Source organism: Orussus abietinus, unplaced genomic scaffold (assembly GCF_000612105.2).
Source record: "Orussus abietinus isolate OABI.00-Male unplaced genomic scaffold, Oabi_2.0 scaffold67, whole genome shotgun sequence".
NCBI lineage: Eukaryota > Metazoa > Arthropoda > Insecta > Hymenoptera > Orussidae > Orussus > Orussus abietinus.
The window spans coordinates 511012-532106 of record NW_019394243.1 but is presented as its reverse complement, the minus strand read 5'-3'; the positions used below and the strand labels follow the sequence as shown (position 1 = coordinate 532106).

At 41.9% G+C, this 21095-nt stretch overlaps 1 protein-coding gene across 3 annotated transcripts in view; it reads right to left on the bottom strand.

The window, feature by feature from the left end:
* Positions 1-21095, bottom strand: part of LOC105695910 (AMP deaminase 2) — a 25187-nt gene extending 4092 nt beyond the window's left edge. The window contains exons 1-4 of one of the 3 annotated variants that reach the window (XM_012417939.2): positions 20890-21095; positions 17600-17739; positions 9110-9284; positions 1593-1746 (exon numbers count right to left, since the gene is read on the bottom strand). In XM_012417939.2, the coding sequence (XP_012273362.1) occupies positions 1593-1746; positions 9110-9284; positions 17600-17735 (465 nt within the window). In that variant the 5' untranslated portion in view covers positions 17736-17739; positions 20890-21095. Of the gene's footprint in view, positions 1-1592; positions 1747-3125; positions 3528-9109; positions 9285-15519; positions 16539-17599; positions 17740-20889 lie in introns of those variants that run through there. The other 2 variants (XM_012417940.2, XM_012417941.2) reach the window with 2 other exon arrangements.

The following is a 21095-nucleotide window of genomic DNA, read 5'->3' as shown; positions in this document are numbered from 1 at the left end:
ATGTGCATGCATGTACATGATGAAATTTAGAATACGCCTTCTCACTAACATGTTGTAAAATATATCCGATTTTCTAGCATAGTTATTTTCATCTCGATGTACAAGGGGAGTCTTATGAAAGGTCCAACGTCAGCGGAGGCTGAGGTGCTGCAAAGGCACACCCATTCCGCCGTACAGGCGAGCAATCGTACAAGTATCACGGGTACTCGATCGCAAATTCGATAGTCTGTCACGTCACTGGATAGTTTTAAAGAACGGGCGTGCCTTCGCGCTAGTTTCGGACCTTTCATCATACTCACCCTGTATATCAACCAAGAGGAAGGTTTGGGATTAAAAATGAAGGTCATCGATATCCCTTAATAGCTATTAATTCTGCAACCGTTGGCGACCTTCAGGGTCTTCTCACACTTCGAGGCACATCGTGTCGGACGTGTCGTCGGTTTATCGAACCACCTAGTATCGAAGGGTTGGGTCAAGCTTTAAAGGGGATGTTACGAACCCGTTATCGGCGACGTACGTTGAATCAATGACACGGACATGTACAATCATTTCTTAATGATCTCCATCTCTGAAATCCTTTTAAACCTGATCGGCTCTCAAAGTGTTAGGTTAAGGAATAAGTTTCCGCCGTTTTTAACGTAAAGTAACGCAACGTAACGTAATTAAATCGGCGGGAATTTATTCCTCAACCTAACATTTCTATAACATGCATTTGACCTACCTGACCCAGCGGACGGAATGTCAAACTTCCTTTCTAGTGCTTTCTAGATTATTTTCATTTACATGCATAAACGTTCCTTGAATTATGTAAATATATTAGAACGTCACGTATGGAAATTAGCCAACAAAATTCGACGAACCGTTGGCAATTACTTGGAAAAATCACGATAAGGGCACATCCCAGTTAGGCGCACAATTAAACCGATGTTTTCCAAGTATTAATGAGAATCGTTAAGATTGGTTAATTTTAGGTCAGTTGATTAGCGTTTCCTCGGCACTGAACATCTTTCATCATTTGTTTGGACACATCGCCGTTTAATCATCGACTCCGGTTGACCGACCGATTACAACCCCTCTCTCGACCAATGGATTTTCTCCTTAACGCGCTTTAACGAGGTTACGCGAATGAAATCGAAGCGGGCAAGGTCAACGGATATCAACGTTGCGACGACTTCTCATTGTCGGATCCTGTAATCACTTGGCAGTGAATGTTATCCAGAGCCGTGGGGTGACGATCGGATCGCCGAAAAGGGTTTCTTTTCGCATAAGAGTCGGCACATCAGGGGCTTCCCCTACTAAAGTCCACGATGAGTGACGTTTCAGGGCGCTTTCTTCTTCAAGCGTTTCGACTCTTCTAACGTACTACCAATTAGCTAGAACAATTCGCACATTTTACTAGCGTAGTTACTATTTAGAAGGTCAGAATGATATTGTCTGTAAAATTTGGGTCGTTTCTTTCTTAACGGAGATACTCTTCGAGCCTAGTTTGGAAGGTCCCATGAAACCGAAATGATAGGACAAAATCATCATTTTGTCAGTGCATTTTGATCCGGTAACGGGTTCAAGTGTCCTTCCGACTTGAACATGCTTACCCCGGAAGTATCCTCGCCGGATATGGAAACCCGTTGGAAATGCGGTACAAAATCATTTTCTTCTAGATTGAAGGGATGATCTATATCATCGGGGACTCCTGGACCCAAGGACGGCTCGTAGTGGCTTCGGCGTTCCTCGAGGTCCTTTGCGGCTCTGAAAAGAATATTCAATTTGTACTCGATTGTCGGTAATTCAAGTCTTAGGACTTTACAGTCAACTAGGACGTTCAATAATAACTGAGCACCCTAAGACAAAGGAAAATAATTAAAATTGAAATTATCTTCCTACGTCGTGTGTGCAACTTTAACATATATTATAAAAGACCAAATGTACGAACAATATCTGCTTCCAATAAATGCGAAGAATATTTTCTCTCTCATTGTAACCGTGCTTAGAACTTACTATAAGTGACAAATGTAAAAATTTATATTAAAAGAGATTACTGTTTCCTTTTTTTTTCCCCTTTAGAATTGCACCAATATCACCACGAACTTGCATGCGTAGTTTTGTGCACGCAGTTCACTCGGCGGGTTATCATGGATGGTTGCCCCTCAGCTTTGTAAAAACGTTGCCTTAAGCGGTGATAACACCATGATAAAAATCATGTTTTAACTCTAAATTAAGCTCCAGTAGCGAGGAAACCGGCGAGACTAGGCGACAGCTTGATCTCGCTCTCGTAATCGACGAAAGGCTGCTAATTTTGACCTTGCCGATCGATCGACGTTCCCTCCTGCTTTGTCTTGAAATGAAATTTTCAGTTGCCTCGAGATGGTGCACAAAAGAGCCGATATCTATCGGCGCGATACCGCCTATGCTAGTATCGGCAAATACCGAGAGACCGTTAAAGTCCAGTTAACGTAAAACCACCCGTGGAATTGACGACATACAAGGGAAGAAGGAAAAGAAATCGAAGCAATGCCAGTAAACTATCAATGGGATACCCGTGCAGCCCGAATCGCCTGGAATTAGCTTATTATCATTACGCGACTCCTACCTAGCTCCACGTCATGAACCATTTATCGTCAAAAGGATACCTCCTGACAAACTGGGTAGAAAACGCGGAGAGATATTTTTCTTCCGTTCCACGATTAATCCGAAAATCTTTCCAACCAATTTCTAACGCTCGGCATTAAGAATGCAAACAATTACGAAGACAAGATAAGGGCATCTCCGAGAGATACCGCGCAGACATGTTTTGCGGCATACTTTGCGCAATATTTTCTACATCTCGGTATCAATGGTCGTTCCGGGCTTTCAACGAGAACGAGAGAAAAACAATTGAATCCAACTCTATCGAAACACAATAGATGTACTTCTTAAACGCTTTCCCCTTTAACGCGCAAATATTGAAATTATTTGTAATTCCGTAATAAGTCCATGAGAAGGTAATTCATCCACATCGCTCGCTCGACTTTGTACTAGAAAAATCGTTGACCTTCTTCTTCGGAGCCTAAGGAGTAAACAATCATAAAGACCTTTAATTAATTTCACTCCAGATTTTGACCCGTTTCCGACCCGAAAATTAGTTTTACCTGACTAACACCATATTATCCCTGAACCACCGTTTCGAGTCGATGGCACCGGCGAACATTTTGCTTCCCTCTTAGGCACTCTCGGAAATCGGTATCACATATATCGCGCCAAGTGCACAGGTCGACAGGTCCTCGGATGAATATTCTCCTAATAGAAATTCGTCCCGAGTTGCAAGGCACATGCTCCGAGGGAGAAGGATCGTCCGATCGCGAATTCTCGCGATCCGCGTGTCCAGGCCCTACATCCGTCGACGCTTCGACTTTGGCCCGGATGAGCGCGCGATTATCAGGGCAAGAAATCGAGAGGTCGATTAATGGAAAGGTCGGCCATTTCCCAAGGTAAAATCCGAGGGAATTCCACGTCCAGCCGGGCCGACGGTCGCTCGCTCACTGAGCGACCCGCCGCCGACTGGTCGCAATCCCTCCAGACTCGCTGCCTCGCAGCGTACCCGAACGATACGTATCTGCCGTATAAACCGTACTAACTTCCCTCCGTGTGTACCGCCCCTCCAATGGGCGGCTGGAACGGCGCGTGGAAACCTCGTCCGGCTCTGCCGGCTCTGCCGGAGCTGCCGGAGCTGCCGGAGCTGCCGCAGTTCCGAACAGTTCCGAAGGAACTCCCAAGGGTTAGTGTCGGCCTCTGCCCGTAAAAGCCATGTCTTCGGATACGACGAGATCTTTCCGAAAATGGTATCCCTCCGAAGTACGGATATACAAACCGCGCTTACTTTCCTTCGTGTACTGGAACGTCACGGGGAAAACCCTGGATGCCAACTCCAAGAGTAAAGTAGCAGTTGCCTTCCCACTTCCCTGTTAGTGCCATTGAAAACATGCTACTCAAAATATCTATTCGAAGTACCATATACATGTAGTCAACGTTTTTTCATAACACAATGTTTCGAAATTTCGTGTACAATCGTGTTCAGGATTTTAGTATACAAGTGGATATACGAATTCCAGACGACTTGCATATTAAGTTTCCAAATTTTTCGTATTCTGATTTTCGGTCACATCTCCGTGGGAATAGGTAAAATATGGGTAATCGTGTACAAAGGTGTGGATAAGGATGTGTATGTTGTCATAAGACACGTATACGAAAACTTGGATATTTTTCTATACCGTTTTTCGTCCACGTATGCATACGCAATCGTATTGTATCTGTATTTTGGAAAAGGCGCATAGCGGTGCACGTATTAACATTTGTACTGACTCCCTTTTTCATTTTACCGTTTCGCTCAAAATTCGGAATACCTACGTACAAATTCTCACACAGAAATGCTACTCTTCGAAACGTAGTATACATTTGTCCGGTTTATTCTTTAAGCGCCGCCGTTTCCGGTTTTAATACACGTTTATATTCGAAAGCATTCGAAATATTGCAACATCTTTAACGGTGTACCTTTCGCCCTGAAAAATGACATTCCCATTTAAAGATCGTTTCGAAATGAAACCCCCTTACCTGTATCGACTGCATTGTCTTGAGCATGCAGAAAAAATAGGATTCATTGAATCACAAAATCGTTTGATTGACCGCATTCAGTTAATTTTCGAAAACGTTTCAGTTTAGTGAACCGAATTTTAGTCCACTTGATCGGATTGCTTCAATCGACTAAAGCATTTGAATTAAAGTAGTTGGATCGCTTTGATAATTTTACAGCATATTTTAGTCGATGAACAAAGTATTTTGATTAAATGTACACAATTACTATAATATTTGGTGATCTATCACAATATTTGAAGTACTCAACCAAAAATTATTGACCAAAAAATTTTGTCCTGTCAATCAAATATTTGATTGTCTATATAATGACCATTTTCTATGACTGGCAATTTTATCAATATGAACGACACTTTTGTTCATTTAATCACATAGTTTTTTGTTTTGCGTGAATAGTCTGCAGGAACCTCTCGTGACTTTTTAACTTTGAAGCTTCAAAGGGGCTTCGAATGTAAACGTTACTACTGCTCATTTCCTCGAGATTAACGGTATTAGTATTCGACGTCTATCATAAATCTACAATTTTGTCACACCGTGTTGAAATTTTGTGCAATTGCATAGAAAAATTATAAATTTGATATTCGAAAACCATTCAGTACGCATTGTAGCGACATTTTTGAGTCCGAGAAATATTTAAATAATATTTTGAAAAATTCTTGCAATCAATGGAAAACTGCAATAGCATCGTGGACACTGTAACTGCTACTTTTCCGTGAGTGCCGGGTTCGTTACCGCGATAATTGCAAAAAGATTTTTTTCGACGTTTAAGATAGGGCTGTCTCTAAAATCGTCCTCGAACGTGCCCAGAATATATGTCAAATTTGTTTCTTCCCAGTAAAAACATTTATTATCAAGTATTGATCAACACAAATTTATAACATATATTGTAAATGTATTACACATATATACTACATTTATAATATATGTTATATATTTCATTTGAAAATATGTTATAAAATTATAATATTTTTTTTTAACAGTGTACAAGAAAGGAACGAAAAAGAAACCGAACAACCAGGAAATAAAGATACGTGGGGTAACACCGTTTCAAGAAATGTTTCCGACCTTACACAGCAGCTTATAGGGTAAACGCGACCTCAGGGAGGCGATTCTCTCCCGCAAGAAATTAGGACTCGAAATGTAGAGTATTAAACCGATATGAAAGGATCAGCCTATATATATAACCGAGAAGTCAAATCGTTCGTGAAAGTATTCTACGAATTAGGTGTATCGATTCGTTTCAAATTTTACCTCGTAAATATGGAGCTCTTATGGTAGGCCCTGAAACTCATGAAATTTCATTTTTTAGATAAAATGTCTTTATTTATCATGGACTAAAACCAACATGGCGTCATTCGTGCACGTTTTTCATATTTTATGCCTTTTGAAGGCTTAGATTCGGAAATGAAGAGTTTTAGGGCCTAACTCGAACAATTTAGAATACTATAGAAATGGGACATATTACAGAGTTAGATAGGAAAATGTGGAAAATACGTTCACGAACGATAGCAAGAGAATCTGGCGTTTCCCGTGGGTAACACGTATTAAAAAAAAAAAAAAATGTATTTGCAGTTAAACGTCCGTAAAACAGATGGCTTCGTCAGTCCATTAGAACATAAAAAACCATGAATCCAAGGAACTTCTGTGGTTTTACGCCAATCTCTTTATAATTATTCTACTGAAATGACACATGGTGCGCTTCGTCTCGTATAATTTTCAACGTAGAGTGTAACCGACTTTAATATAAATACAAATGTCGGTAACGTGACGCGCCAGCTTATGTTACCACCTGAGCATCCAATATGGCGTTACCACTAAAAAGGGTATAGATGAATATTATTTTATCGACGTCGATTAAATTTCTGACCGCTTTTCATATCACCTTAAAGGATGTCGATCACACATATGTCAGTTGACGCAGAGTGGAGGCTCAGCTTTTACGAATGCATGTCAATTGCGATCACACTCCCGGAAATGAAGACACGTGGCATTCTATTTCTCGATTAAAATCGTTGCGTGCGACGCCGACGTTAATGTTAATTCGCTGATTCACCGGCTGCACAGAGGAGGAAGAAAATCACTGCTTTTTTCCTCTAGGTTTCTTGTAGCCATTTCCTGTTTCGCTATCAATCATTGGGCAATGTTGTCAATAGCAATTAATAATCCGCTTCGATAGAAAAAGAGCACCGCGCCGTGGTTTCAGCTGATGGTTTCCATCTCAGCTCCTCGAATCGCGTAATGAAAATTGATTAACGTTTCATTTGAGAAACCTATTCCATTGTACCCGCGCGGCTCAAAAGTGCCCGAAACATTTTACCCAGCTCCGGTTACGGTGAATTCGTCCCGAAAGAATTGAAAATAATTGTTTCTAAATTTAATCCGACTTTTTCACGCGGTCTTGAAGCTTCTCGTCGCATAAGACTGCAAGACCGCAAGGCGAGGGTCTCACGCGATCGGAGCTCGTGCCATTCATCCACATTTCATTTATTTACACTTTTCAATAGTTCGGAAATCTTACATCTCTGTCAAGTAAAATTTTTCCCTTTTCGGGGAATGCTCCACCTGGTTCGAATAACAATAGCTAAAGTTTTCGACAATTCCCCTACGTCGATCTCCAAAGATAATAAAACACTATGACTCTGTCGAGCGCGTCCGATAAAAAGTCAATTTCGAACCTCTTTGCGATTAAAGAGATTAAGGAGAAGAAAACGAAAGCTTCTTTCTCGAAGCCTTTCCAGCTTCAATCGCGTGAAAGGGTTACCGGTTAACAACTCTTCCGGAATGAACATCAGCTACGAGTAGCGCCGTTACCTTAAGCAAAGGTCGGATAATTCACTAATCATCGATCGAATAAAGTAAGGCAAGGCGGGTCGGAGGAGACGCAGAAAATGTTGGGTGACGCGATGCCTCATACGGTGGCAATATTAAATTAATATTTATTAAATTAGACGCAACGACACGTGTGATTATTCGCGAGAGGGGTAGTCGCGAACGGGTCATAAGCAGAGTCGGTCTTGAGCGTACAGAGACCTATTTATAGACGATTTATCGCCCATGAATCTCCCCCGTGAGTATCCTTTCTAATCTTAAGAAGAATCTCCTTCATCTTCTTCAGCGCGCCAGCGACAAGTAAATATTAATTCTTTTCCATCCGGTGCTTCGGTACGATAAAAAATGGTAAACCAGGGCGACATTAGTCAACAATTTTTTTTTTCTCTCCGAGCAATTTAATGCAATAAAACATGAACCTGCCGTCCATTGTTGCGAGCGTTCTACTTTGCCCCGCAGAAATTTGACCGAATCTGGGTCGGTAAGAAGATTGACTTACTTACATCGAGAGATTCCCCCATGGTCCCAAATGAAATACCCGCCCTGAGCGACCACGAACTCGTTTCGCGACGCAAACGCGTCCCGGTGATGCAATGCGCGTTTTATTTGCGAAAACGTGACTAATAATCACTTATGAAAGGTGATCCGGGTGAAGGTGGAGGTGTTGACGAGGTTCCGGAGTGGATAAAGTGTCACTGGAATGGTAGAAGCATTCCTGATAAGGCTATCCTTGACCGCGACCCATTAAACGATAAACGGGAAAGCAGTTTTATCGTCTTCTGGTTACCACCTTTCCTCTCGACACCGGGACGTAATCTTTCCAGGGGACGATACCAGGCGATGTTGAATTTTCATGAATTTTAGAGTAACCGTAGCTGACCTGCGTAGCACCTGAATCGCTCCCCCACGCGAAATAAAAGTGAGAGCCTTTCGACGGTTCTACTGCTCGAGCAATTCCTGATACACTGTGCGTCATGAATACACACTAGTTTATGCATACAAATGGTCCCGAAAACGGTCATTGGGCGCTTTACGTGTCCTTGGGCGAATTCGGCGTAAGGAAAATTCAAAATAGCTGCCTGAGATAGGGAAAATGAATTTCCTCTTACTTATCCGTATACCCGTAGATTGAGTCAATTTGTACGTGAATTTCGCAATGTACGCGTTGATATAGAATCACTCCGCCTTTTCAGAAAACAGCAAGCTAAAAGGAGTCGAATAGTATATAGAATCTCTGGGAATAGCCGAGCGGGTTGCTTGCCAAGTTTGTAAAAATTCTGAACACGAGATCCGATCGTAGCATGGCCGTGGACCAACAAGCGTTCGTTGAACTCCAAGAAATGGAGAGAGCTTTTGCGTGCCGAGTTGCTACGTATTATTCTTTAGAAAATGCCTCTCTGCACGCGATAGGATTTCTATGCTCTCTAGACGGAGAAAAGGAAATTTGCCCTTCTGGTAAAGGGTAACGTACAATTTGTTGTTGCTAGAATAGAATTTCTGTTGTCTCAGGAATGCATGAGTTTTCTTTTCTCCTCAATATAACAAAAATGTTTCGGAAGAAAAACATTGCAGGTCCATTTTGAAGTGTTCACATTTATTGAAGCAAGTAAAATTTCTTGTTATGACTATGAATTTCTTTTTTCGTGTAACGACTCACTTGACGGTGAGTTGCCTCTGTATGAGCAACTTTTTTTCGATCTGCTCGATCGGAAACTGCGGCACTTCGTACGGGGCGGAGATTTCATTTGGCAGCTCGTGAGGTGCCAACCTCAAAGGTGGACCACCACCTCCAGCGCCACCACCGTCTAAACCAAAGACTGGGCTCTCGCTTCCTGGAAAAAGAAAAATATTCAAAATCTTATTAATCGTTTCACGCGTCCACTCGATGTATTTCGTTGAAATCCTTTCCTCAATTATCTATTTCGCATACATGAAATTTATTTAAGGGGGGATTCGTGTGTAACATTATAAAAAATCGATTTTCCTTTTTTTCCACATAAATCAAAGGTACATCTTTGAAGTATGCACGCAAAATTATAAGATCGGAACAACAACGTTACGGCCAATTTAGTGAGACGCGTCAGAAAAGACTGACATGAAAAAATGGAAAAATTTGATATTTGCTAGTCTTTTAGCCCGTTACATGAAAATCCCCTCTTAATTAAAGAGATTTCGCAAAAGGGAAGCAGACCGAGCTCAGCAGCGAGGGGAAAAAAATATATGTCCAGACTAAATTTACCATCGCCCTCCACCTGGTTCAGTCTTCTTCAACCATTCTATGATAGAATCCGCAGATTGCGAGCAATCACGGAAGAGTACAGCTTTATTTCCTCCTACCATCATGATATATTAGCAACTAATCTATCTCTCTTGAGAAATGCTCTAAAAAGATCAACCAGAACTCCTTCAAATTCCGGAGAAACTATTAGGATCTTTGAAAACTCCAGAATTTCGTTCCGAAAACGTCGAATGGAATGAACGAGGGAACAGTAGTGAAATTGAATACAATATTTACGAAATACGTTAAGGACGAAGGTGCGAAGAACGTAAGTACATTAAAAAAGCTCATCGGCATACCCTGCGTAGTGTGGGCACATTTTAGCCACGTCCGTTCCTCTTGATCGTGTCAATTCGATGCACAAATATTCATTTTATCTCATAAGCAAACGTTTCGTAAACATTCGACATGAAGAAATTCCGTGTCTTTATTGAACCAAGTGCATCAATAAAGAACAAGCTTCTTCAGGTTAAGACAAGTGTGCATTAAGAAGACAACGCCAGATGTTCATATGTAAAATATGTACGCAAGGACTTACGTTCAGACACGATTCTGATCCGACTTGAGGTTGTGATTGTATATATGGAGTCCAGTTTGTTAGAAGTCCTCGTTCGGACAGTGGAAAAAATACTTTTTAACAGCAAAGCAATTTGCGTGACAGTCTGATCACTCTGTATAATATTTAAACTTAGAAATTTTGAGAACCTAACTTCCTAAATAACTAGAGTACTAAAGTCCGACTGCAATGAAAAAATGTCTTTTTAACAGCAAAGCAATTTCCGTCTGGTCTTCAGTTTAGATATTCGCTCTTATACCATAAACAGGTGGTCCGTTTGTCATATTTCGGCAACGTAAGATGGTTATGTACTAGAGATTGTAATTTTATTACATTCCGTGTTCATAGAGGGATGCCGTAATCAGCTATGTAATCAGCTAATATAACAATATCGGTGAATCTTTTTACCAAGTTTGTCAAATTCTACGAACAACGAAATCTGTGAACATATTGAGAGGTTGAATCATCCCTATTGTTTCTTATTTTATTTTTTAGGTAATGTAAGTATTTCAACAATCCTCCCAGCCTGGCATAGTTTCCTTTAACGAAAATGAGCAATGAACTATCCACGAATCTAATAGTAACACATTACAAGTTCCGGTGTTGGGTAGGTACAGGGTTGTGTAAGCATGTAGTTTCGTTTATTCAACGTATATAACACGTGATTCGTCGACGTCTTTATTCGGGCACAAATGTCACGTTTAAAACACGTCATTTTCCGCTCTTCCATAGACCGCGTCATTCGAACACCAAAAATTCACGTCATTGGCACGTAATGGAATGTTCCTCTGCCACCTAGATAGGATACATGAAAATCTGTAACAACAGAAATTATATTAGAAAAACTATTCCCAAGACGATTTTAAAACGTCCAAAGCACAAACATAATCACTTCAACGCTGTTCGGCCAGCCATGATCAGGAAGGAACCAATTTGGGCGCGTCAAGGAATTTCTCCTGACATCGACAACTTCGTGCAATACGCGAGAACTTTTCAAGCCGACAATTCCCCTACTATATTTCAACTTCTCGAGAGTTGATCTTACAGGGTGACAAAAGATAAAGGACAATGGAAAACGGGCTCAAAAAGATCATTGAACTGAGAGGCCACTGGCTACGTTAACCGGTCGCCAGAGCCGAATGGACACGAATAAATTTACAATCAATTTTATTCAACTATGCTAACGTGGCAATGTCAGCTTTATGTGCATCGAATAAACTGAGTAGCAGGAACTTGACACTCGATGGACGACGACGTGCGGTAGGATGTCGAGGCAGCTTTTACAAGAAGAAAAAAGAAAACCCTCACGTGGGACCTTCTTATACGATGTTACACGTAAGCGACGTACATCTTGCACGCTCGGAATCTATGTAAATAGGCAGATGCGCTTTGAATGTGCTCTTGTACGAGTGGGAAAACTGCATGAGGGGCTTTGAAGTACACCAGACATGTCAACGATCTACAACGAATGGCAAAAAATATAACAATTGAACAGGGACATTCTCTATAAAGTCCAGACAACTATTTCTCCGATATCTCTCTACTAGACAAAAAAAAAATGGTAAAATAATTGCTCATCACCAAATTATGTCTACTTAGAAGACATGCAGATGGAACAGCGACGTACAGATACGACTTTTTTCTGTCTTAATGGTTGTTAAGGAGAGAGAACCTACGCTACTTTTTCTCGCATTTCAATGAAATATTACGATTTTTCACTCGATAGAATTATTAAGGTGAAGTGAAACACGTCGAGGAACTTGATCGACGTCGATAAAGAAGATTTTTCTAAAACCTACGTTGCCGACGTTTGTTTTTATATTGACATCTGTGCCGAATGATATTGGGTATTGTACCAAATGGCATACTCCACCTGTCGTTTTCGTACAATAATTATAAAAGAATCGAAGTAAAACTGAAGAAATCCTCTGGATTCATGCTTTCTGGAGGCCTAATTAACTGTAGAGGGACCCCCTGCGCCATCTGTGATTTCCAGGTCAATTAAATTTTCACTCCGAGACCTCGTATTCCCATCGTTTTAGCATAGAAGCACATACAACACTTTTTTTGCCTTTATCCCGTTTAAATGCGAGTTTATCGATTACCAGAGTGTTCTAAATTCTCGTCAAATTGTCCTGACCCTTTCGTTTCTCATATCAGAGCCTTCGATAATTGTATATTGATCGAAATATGAGAGTTCGACGCCATTTTGGTTCTTGTCTGGGCTGAGTTAAAAAATTTGGTTGAAAAATCGAAATTTTCAATGTGTCAGGACAATTCTTAGATGATCAGGAGTGATGTGTCAAAGTTTCGGACAGTTTGGTCCAATACCCTTAAAGAAAAGTGTTGTATTCGAATTGACTGATTTGAAAGGGGTTTCACTTCACCTTAAGGAATCTGACTGTGATTCGTCGCCAACCCTCCAATCTTCCCCATGGCATAATACGTTAAATTCTGACCTTATGATTTTACTTCTCTACCGATAAGCCACACGGAGTCGAGTGAGCCCTTGCGTGAACGCTCGATTCATGACAATTTTCATTAATAAACATAATTTAGGAGCACGCGAGAGAAGCGTATCGTAGTATAATGACAAAACCCATAAATCAGTCATCTTATATATCAATGAACGGAGGTTTAGTACTCGAAAAAGCATCCCGAGTAGATTTTGAGATGGACTACAGGATCTAGGACATTTAAGGTGATATGAAATTGTAATATGTACGTATATACGTAACAAAAAGTCAAAATATCTATAAAGCTTTTCTTCAAAGTGGGTGCACCGAATTATTTGAAACTATAACACGTCATTATGGAGGCTCTAAGTAAGAACGCGTTGCCCGTAAAATTTCATTTTTCTAAAAAAGAAATTTCATGAGCAACGCGTTATTCCTTAGGGCCTCCATAATCACGTGTTAAAGTTTTAGATAATTTGGTGCACCCAGTTTGGAGAAAAGTTTCATAAATATTTTGACTTTTTCTTACGTATATATCACCCTTTCATATCCCCTTAAGCAACATTTCCTCGTTGATTCAGGAGGGACGTGTCATTCCGAAAGCTAATCGATTTCTGTTCACAATAATCCTCTCCTGTAGATTTGTGGCTACATTTGTCCAGCCTCCTCCAGGATATAACCTGAAAGAACGAGAAGACTTGGAAGAATCCTGTTTCCACTCTACGAGGGCGTAGCCACTGGCATTCACCAATACTCATGCCGGTTTCAACCACTAGAACGAGAACTGCGTATACGGAGTATCGTTAACAAGGCGCCAGTTACAAGTACCTACTATCGTATTCAGAAATGTAAGTCGAAGACCTTACACTGAGAAAAAAATGCATCGAATCAGAGGAATATTTTGTTACTTCAAAAAATAATTATTTCACTCGAATTCAAATAAGTTGTCATAATTCCGAAAAAATGTTGCATCGCGTGTATTCGAGTTTATTTGAACGAAATAATTATTCTTCGAATTAACAGAATATTTCTCTGGTCACACTGTACAAAGAAATATTTCTCTGGTTTAATGACATTTTTTTCTCAGGGTAAAAGTGAGGCTGCCGGTATTTCTTGAAAACTATTACGCTTTGGAAACCACTCGTTTAGAGAAATGTCATTCATCATGAAGAAATTCAATTATTATCTACGCAGATTCATAGGTAAGTTTAGAATATTTTGTACTTTACAGTCCTAACGATACATTCGATGGCCAGACAAAACATGAATACCTAAACAATTGATTTAAACCGAAACGTGCGGGCGTTGCAAGATAATCGAAAATTCCTGAAACGAGCGAGGGATTTTCACAGGATGCGACGCGAACGAACCGTGTCTCTTAGAAGAGATCCGCCGAAGTATCGGCGACGTGTACGCGGAATTGGCGAGCACCTCCAACCGAGGGAATGCGTTCTACGTCCCGCGATATTGTTCGCAGCCTGTAAAGTGATGTTTAGGACCTGGAACGCCCTCCCTCCGATCGGCGAGCGTGACTCAAATCCTGGCAATGGTCCAGCAACGTCTACCTCGGCCAAGAAGCTCCAAGAAGCTCCAAGAAGCTCCAAGAAGCTCCAAGAAAAGAGAGCTCCTCGGCGGTCCGGACGTCGTTCGGAGTCGATACGCGCTTTTCGGAATAACAAACCCTTGCTTATATTCCTACTATACGGAATTCCTGGGCATTAGAGGACGCGAAGAGCTCTGAAGAAAACTTAAGCTAACAGGAAATATCCCAAAAACTGGAAGAAAATTCTTGCCTTGAGAATGCTCATTTTATATGTCATTTCGGTAAGAATTTAATAACAATTGTCGGATCGTTTGCGGTTACTGGAATTATTGTAAAAGTATTTCATCATTCGTTGAAAATTTCTCTACGTCATTTTTGGATATTCACCTGGAATTCCTCGTTTTGTTCCGGTGTTGTATTTTTCTTGTGTAACCTTTTCGGCCTTCGAGTTTTGGTCTCACGAAATAACGGTCCTATGAATCGACAATCTATAATATCGTGGATGTACTACTTTTGGACCCGTTGTTTTTACGTCGGTGCTGCCCAAACCGAATCGACCAAATATGTCCGAGACGGATTCGGCCTCACCGACCGTAAGACCAGAAAATTCAAGTGAAAAATATATCAGGGCGGTAACGCGTCGAGAGAGAAACTGCCAGACGTTCCATTTAAAGCCACTTACGCAATACCGGAGTCAATGCCGTTTTCATTACGCGCTTGCACCTGCGATGTTAAGCTACCGCTAACTCCATACATATATTTCGTATTAATATTTTCGAACGGGGCAGGACGTGCATTACGACAGACACCGTATTATAACAAACGTCGCTTTTGTCGTTCGGTTCAATAAGTCATAACATACTTTTGCGACGGACGTTGTAACGACGCTCCTGTGGCCCCGGCCTACATCGATAATCCTTTTTGCATTTGCTTCTTTAGTCCTGATACATATTTTAAAATTCTTTACATAATTGCAATAAAATGTCCAGCATGAATGCCACTAGACGGAAAATACTCATGGAAACAAATTGGATCCGTTACTCATAAATTTGAATTAACAAGAACGTAACGATTGCAAAGGAAAAAATTCTCTCGCAAAATGTGAAAACTTTTAACACGGAGCTTCGATCATTTATATTATTATACAACGATCGCGAAGGGAGCAAAGAGATAAAATGATTCGTTAAAAAAAGAAGCCCTTTTCAATTGGCTCAATTACACTCGGCCCGATTACCTTCGTCGGGGTCGATGAGAAAATTCGGGGGAACCAGAATGCCGAGGAAGGCTTCTCTGTCCGCACAAGTCAATCCTCTGCTGGACATTTTCCTCCCTTTTTCGCCGACCCGATGGACACGCTGTTTTCGTTGCCGGGAATTCCAGCTCGGGGCGATCCCGACCTCTTCGCTTCGGAGACCCGACACTTTCACCGGGAAACTTTCAATCCGGCACCATTCGTTAGGGGCAGGGTGGAGGGGGCGACCATTAAATCGGGAACGACGACTGACGAGTGGACGAATAATAAACGCCGTTCGCCTTGACGCTATTAACGGGCTCAAACGGTAACTGTATTCCGCGACTTTGTTAGGTGTACCGATCGCGACGCGCGAATGATAATAACGGATAAGGGTTCGATGACCTTGAGCTTGACGAGCCGCGAGGGATACCGCAAAGGCTCCTTGACCGATTCAAATTTCCGGAAATAATGTGCAACCCCGCGTCTCTTTTCAATTTGGCCTCGATTTTGTACGACCGGATTTACGAAGGTGTCCTCGACACCCTCGAGATAAACACTGGAGGTCAAGCCAAATTACCGCTAGACCCTACACGTTAGGTCGCTTGGGCAGATCTTGAATTATTTTCCGATGCATTTAAGAATCTTTCTTAAATCAATCTCATAATTAAGTAAGAAATGGAGTAACCCGGTATAAACACACGGCACAGGTACTTTCCGACCAACGGTAAGAGGTACGAGTTTCGATTGCGAATCGCCTGGGAACCAGAAATAAGGCAGACGATGGTATGCCGATGTTAGATAACTTTTCATGTAATCTCCCCCGACGGATTTAAAAGGAGAACAAAGAGAAAGGAATTCGGGCAATTGCATCGAAAACCGCGTCGACTCGTCGGTGAGCGATTAAAGTTTCCGATAAAAGACGACGACGACGAAAAGGCGATCAAGACTGACAACCGATCGTCAGCGCGATAGTCGGCTGCGCGTTCCTCGGCAACGAACCGACGTACTGAGACGAAGCCACGCGAGTTGTCTTGTTTCTATTCGTGCACTAAAACTCGCAGGAGCGTCACGAGCGAGTCGCCACCCGCGGGGCCAGGACGGGGGCAGTTTGGCGATAACGAAAATAACGCGGCGTGGCTGCTAATGCTGACAGACGCGGTTGGCCCTGCCAACTACCAAGAGGCTAGTCCTCGGCCAATTCGTCCCGTCGTGGATTTTTCCTTGACGACGAAAACATATCGAGAGTGTTTACCGGGAAGGGTCGTGAATCAGCGACCCCGATAAACTTAAAGACCGGCGAAACGGCAAAGAAAATGAGAAATCTTCCCAGGCAAAAGTCATCGCGCGGTCCCTCCAGAGGATAATTACGACCCATATCCTGGCCAAGTTTCGCCAGAACCGCGACTACGAAATGTTTTTACGGCACGGGTGGACTCGCGTCGCCTTGAAAGTCTCGAGTTAATTCCGTTACCTTTCGAACTAATTCGAGTGGTGTTTAAGGAGATGCGATAACAACGGACGGTCACGGCGTTGCATTTAGAAGCTACATGCATATAAGAATTTAAATCATTGCAGGCCCATTTGTACAATTTTCTAATTAAACCAATTAAGTGAGGGGACAATCGACAGCGTTTACCGTTGCCTCGTGATTACGTATCATGTAATCGGCAAGGATGAAATACCTAGACTCAGCAGTCACGGCGATGATTCCAATTTGTCCGTTCCAAAGCTACCCCCGATCGTTCGAGAAGTGTCCCATCTTCGGAAAAGATTCCGTAAAGACTGACAACTCCTTCGCCTCGTTTAACTCCTGTCAACTCCATATTATCCATCGCCATCGGATGCGAACCACCTTACGCTTCTACCTGACTTTCTCGTTAACCCTGGACCGCGATCCTCGGTTGCGGAAATTGTACGCAACGTCCTACGACGATTCTCCCGGGTCTTTCGTCGCTGGTGACGAGTGCCCGGTTCCGGGCGTCCCGACCTAATCCAAAGACTATTGGACTAGGTCGGGAGGGCTCGACCTAGTGTGTCCGTAGTGTAAATCGATCCGACTCGTTGCGAACGTTGCACTCACGGTCGCGATGATGGTCGACGTCGTGGCCCGGTGTCGTGGAACTGTCGGCATCACCCTCGCCGTCTATTTCGTAGTAAACGCCGCCACCTGTTCCGTTTATGTCCTTCACCCCGTTCACGGCAATCGGCTCCTCCATGACCCTGAGAACAGTCAAAACTCGGATTAGGTCTGGAGTCGTATACGATGCTCCCGGTATATTCGATGTATACGCAAAAAAGCAAAAGTACGACAGCTCGGGCGTTCGATTCTGCTTGAAATCGGGCCGGCTCGGATGGCTACTTCGTTCGCGTTGCTAATGGCGGGACGATTTGATAAGACGCACTTCTAAAACTGGCTTCCGTTTAAGAAAAACGGAATTGCAATTGTTTTTAGAGGGGTTTGCAAGGATGCAGTAAATATACGGAATTAGTATTCTTGGCGAATGGGGCAACCGGGATGACCTAAATAATAATTGGTAGCTGCGGATTCTATCTTAAATGCTGTGCCAAAATGCCTCTACGATCTGATAATAATTACTCGCTTTGCCAACTTCTATTTAAACACGGATAATCTCTAAATTGCGATGCATAACTATTGGTCCGGAAGTCTATAATGCAAGAGCTCTATTAGCCAATGAATGTTTGTTTTCTTCCTATTATTTCAGGATTATAATTACTCCTGTGAAGAACATTTTTCTGTAAAAAGCGGTGAATTTCGTCGTTTGATTAGGGAGTTCGGAATGTATGAGCACTCTTAGTGAGCGGAGTTGCACGAGTGCTCAAACAATAAGGTTGACCGAGATAGCCCCGGCGACCATTCCATTTGTAAAGTGACCATGCCGACACAATTCAATAGTAATTACTCGGCTTTTCTTTCCGTCAAATGATGATTACCTTTATCCTTTTCAATTCTTTTTCAACGGAACATGTCATGTATGAAAAAAAACTTGCGTTTTGTATATTTCTCTGTTTCGTTTAACGAAAATTAAAAAAATTAACAATCTATAAGATAATTAGATATAAGTACCAGAACAGTTTTATAGGTATATTATCGGAAACATTTTTTGCAAGTTAAAGTCGTTTTAACGGAATATTTACCACAGACGCTTTTATTGCATGTACCGCAAATACTGATCGACTTCTCATTTATGTAATATTTTACATCTTCACGCTTCGACGAAATATCTGCCTGATCTGTTGCCTCCGAGAGTATTAATTCCGCTCTTGTTGAAGATCGTCCCGTTAGATTTTTATGCTCACTCTCATGTTCATTGGCTCATTGAAATAGGAAGTCTTTCTTAACATATATTCCCTTGTAGTTGCGTTATATAATATTCAGAAATTTATTGGGACACGATGTAAAATAATATAGAGCCCTTGCAAAGGCCACATGTGTTTAAACATTATATTTCTTAGCCATTTAGTTGGCAATGTCTACCCCGAATTTAGTATTAACCCTTATCACTCCAACCGGCAGTAATGCTGCCAACGTCTAATACTCTTCTAATATTCTTGGAGTGAGAAGGATTAATATAAAATATCAAGTGTTCATTCTGAAATTGTACATTTGATTTCCTACAACTTTGTGGACCAGGTGTATGGACATTTTTGGAGGACCTTTTGAAATCTCACTATTTATCGGCAGAGGAAGCAAGAAAACTGATTCGAAATCGTACAATGCTAACTGCGCACCTCGCATAATGCAAAAATAGTCTCTCGCCAGCTGTGGGCAGTGACAACCGAAGAGAATTCGTTTCTGCCACGTGGCGTATATGACTCACTTTTCCGTGGATTTACGCTCTTTGTCAGACGATGACTCTTCAATCTGCAGTGGCAACGAGAAGAATTAAATACACGAATACACTATAAATTCCATCCAGCTTCCAGCCAGCCAAATTACTATTTTAACACCCTAATCGATATGTATTGAACATAAAATTACTTAGTTATCAAGTAAATCGCGTACAATATACGTTTTGTTTTATCAGTTTTCTTAACCACGAGGAACGAATTAAGGAATAATTGTGCCGAGCAAAGTGCTCAAATGACGAAAACCTTTTAAGAAATACGATGCCTATTCTCGAAAGTGGGATTAATGGCGAGACCCGGAGAGTCGTTTTCCCCAAAAATCTGTCAATGGCCTTTTAATTTGGGTCGTTAACGATCTGTAACCACGATCGACCTAGTTGCTTGTTAACGTCTTTGCCAAGAAGGCCGGTCACCAGTACGGCATAAATTACCTAAGAAATATAAGAAAATCATTGGAGATGTCCTCATAGGGAACGCATAGTTCAATACGAAGACAAACTTAAAAAAAGAAATGTTTATTGCAGTTCTTATCGATGGCTACATCGTCGATTCACGATTGCGCATTTCTTTGACAGAAGATAATCTGCCAGGAGTCGATAAGATTTCTCAAATCGCTACAATACTAGAGATGCAGAGTAAACATTGCGTCACAGTACCGAGAAATACTTCGCTCTAATCGTCACGTACGTCGTACGATAGGCAGCAGCAATTAAGAATCAAATTGTTACAGGAAAAACTGAATTCGCGCGTTCTCTTTGAACTCGAAAATTACATTCAAAGCATTAAATGAATCGTGTAATTCAATATATAGTTTGAAAATAGTATTGGCCACTTAATTTGCTACTTAAGCAGCGTAAATCTTATGTTTAAAATATCCAGGTGTATTAATTTAAGGCGACCGAAATATAGGTTCGGTATAACCAAATCTGAAATTATTATGACATTATTTGCAAGAAATCGGTTAATAAAAAGTAACCGAAACGTCCGTACCGGCCTCATTTTCAGAGGATCCGTTACGCACATGCTTATGGAATTGGCGATCATGTACGATTTCCTCAGAACTTGACATATTCCTTCACATCGGTCCCCATTTTTGCCAACTGTCCGACCACAGAATTCTGTTGGAAAATCAAACCGCCAATTTACGCAAATCAAATCCAGAAAAGAAATTTGCGAATAATTCGTGCACACTTTCGATAACGTTCGACGAAACTCCTCATTCATGGAAACGTTATGGAGTAATAAATGTAGTAAGTCGCGCGAAAGAAACGAGGAAACACGGTAGAGTTTCGCGCCAAATATATTAAAAGGCATACGTCAGCGACACCGAACACTTAATGCCAAAATTCGGCATAAAACTAAGGAAGCTAATCGAAAACGTGGCCCGGGCATCGGGGCGCAACGAGCACCGCCATTGCGGCTTCCAGCCCGAGGTTGAGAGTCACCGGTCGCGACGCTCGCCGAACTCGTAGCAGGCCGATCGGCGCGTCGTTCGAGACTCACCCGTCAGACTTTCCCAATTGGACGAATTCGTGTCGAGACGGTGCTCCCGTCAACTGTCAGCGCGCGATCGATTCGTTTTCCTTCGGAATCTCGGTCAGTGGTCGACTCGTGCAAATACCGTGAAAACGGCGTCCCTATGAGGCACCGCGCGGGAGAAGACACCGAACAACACTGAGGCTCACTGAGGCTCGTTGCGCTCCGTGAGC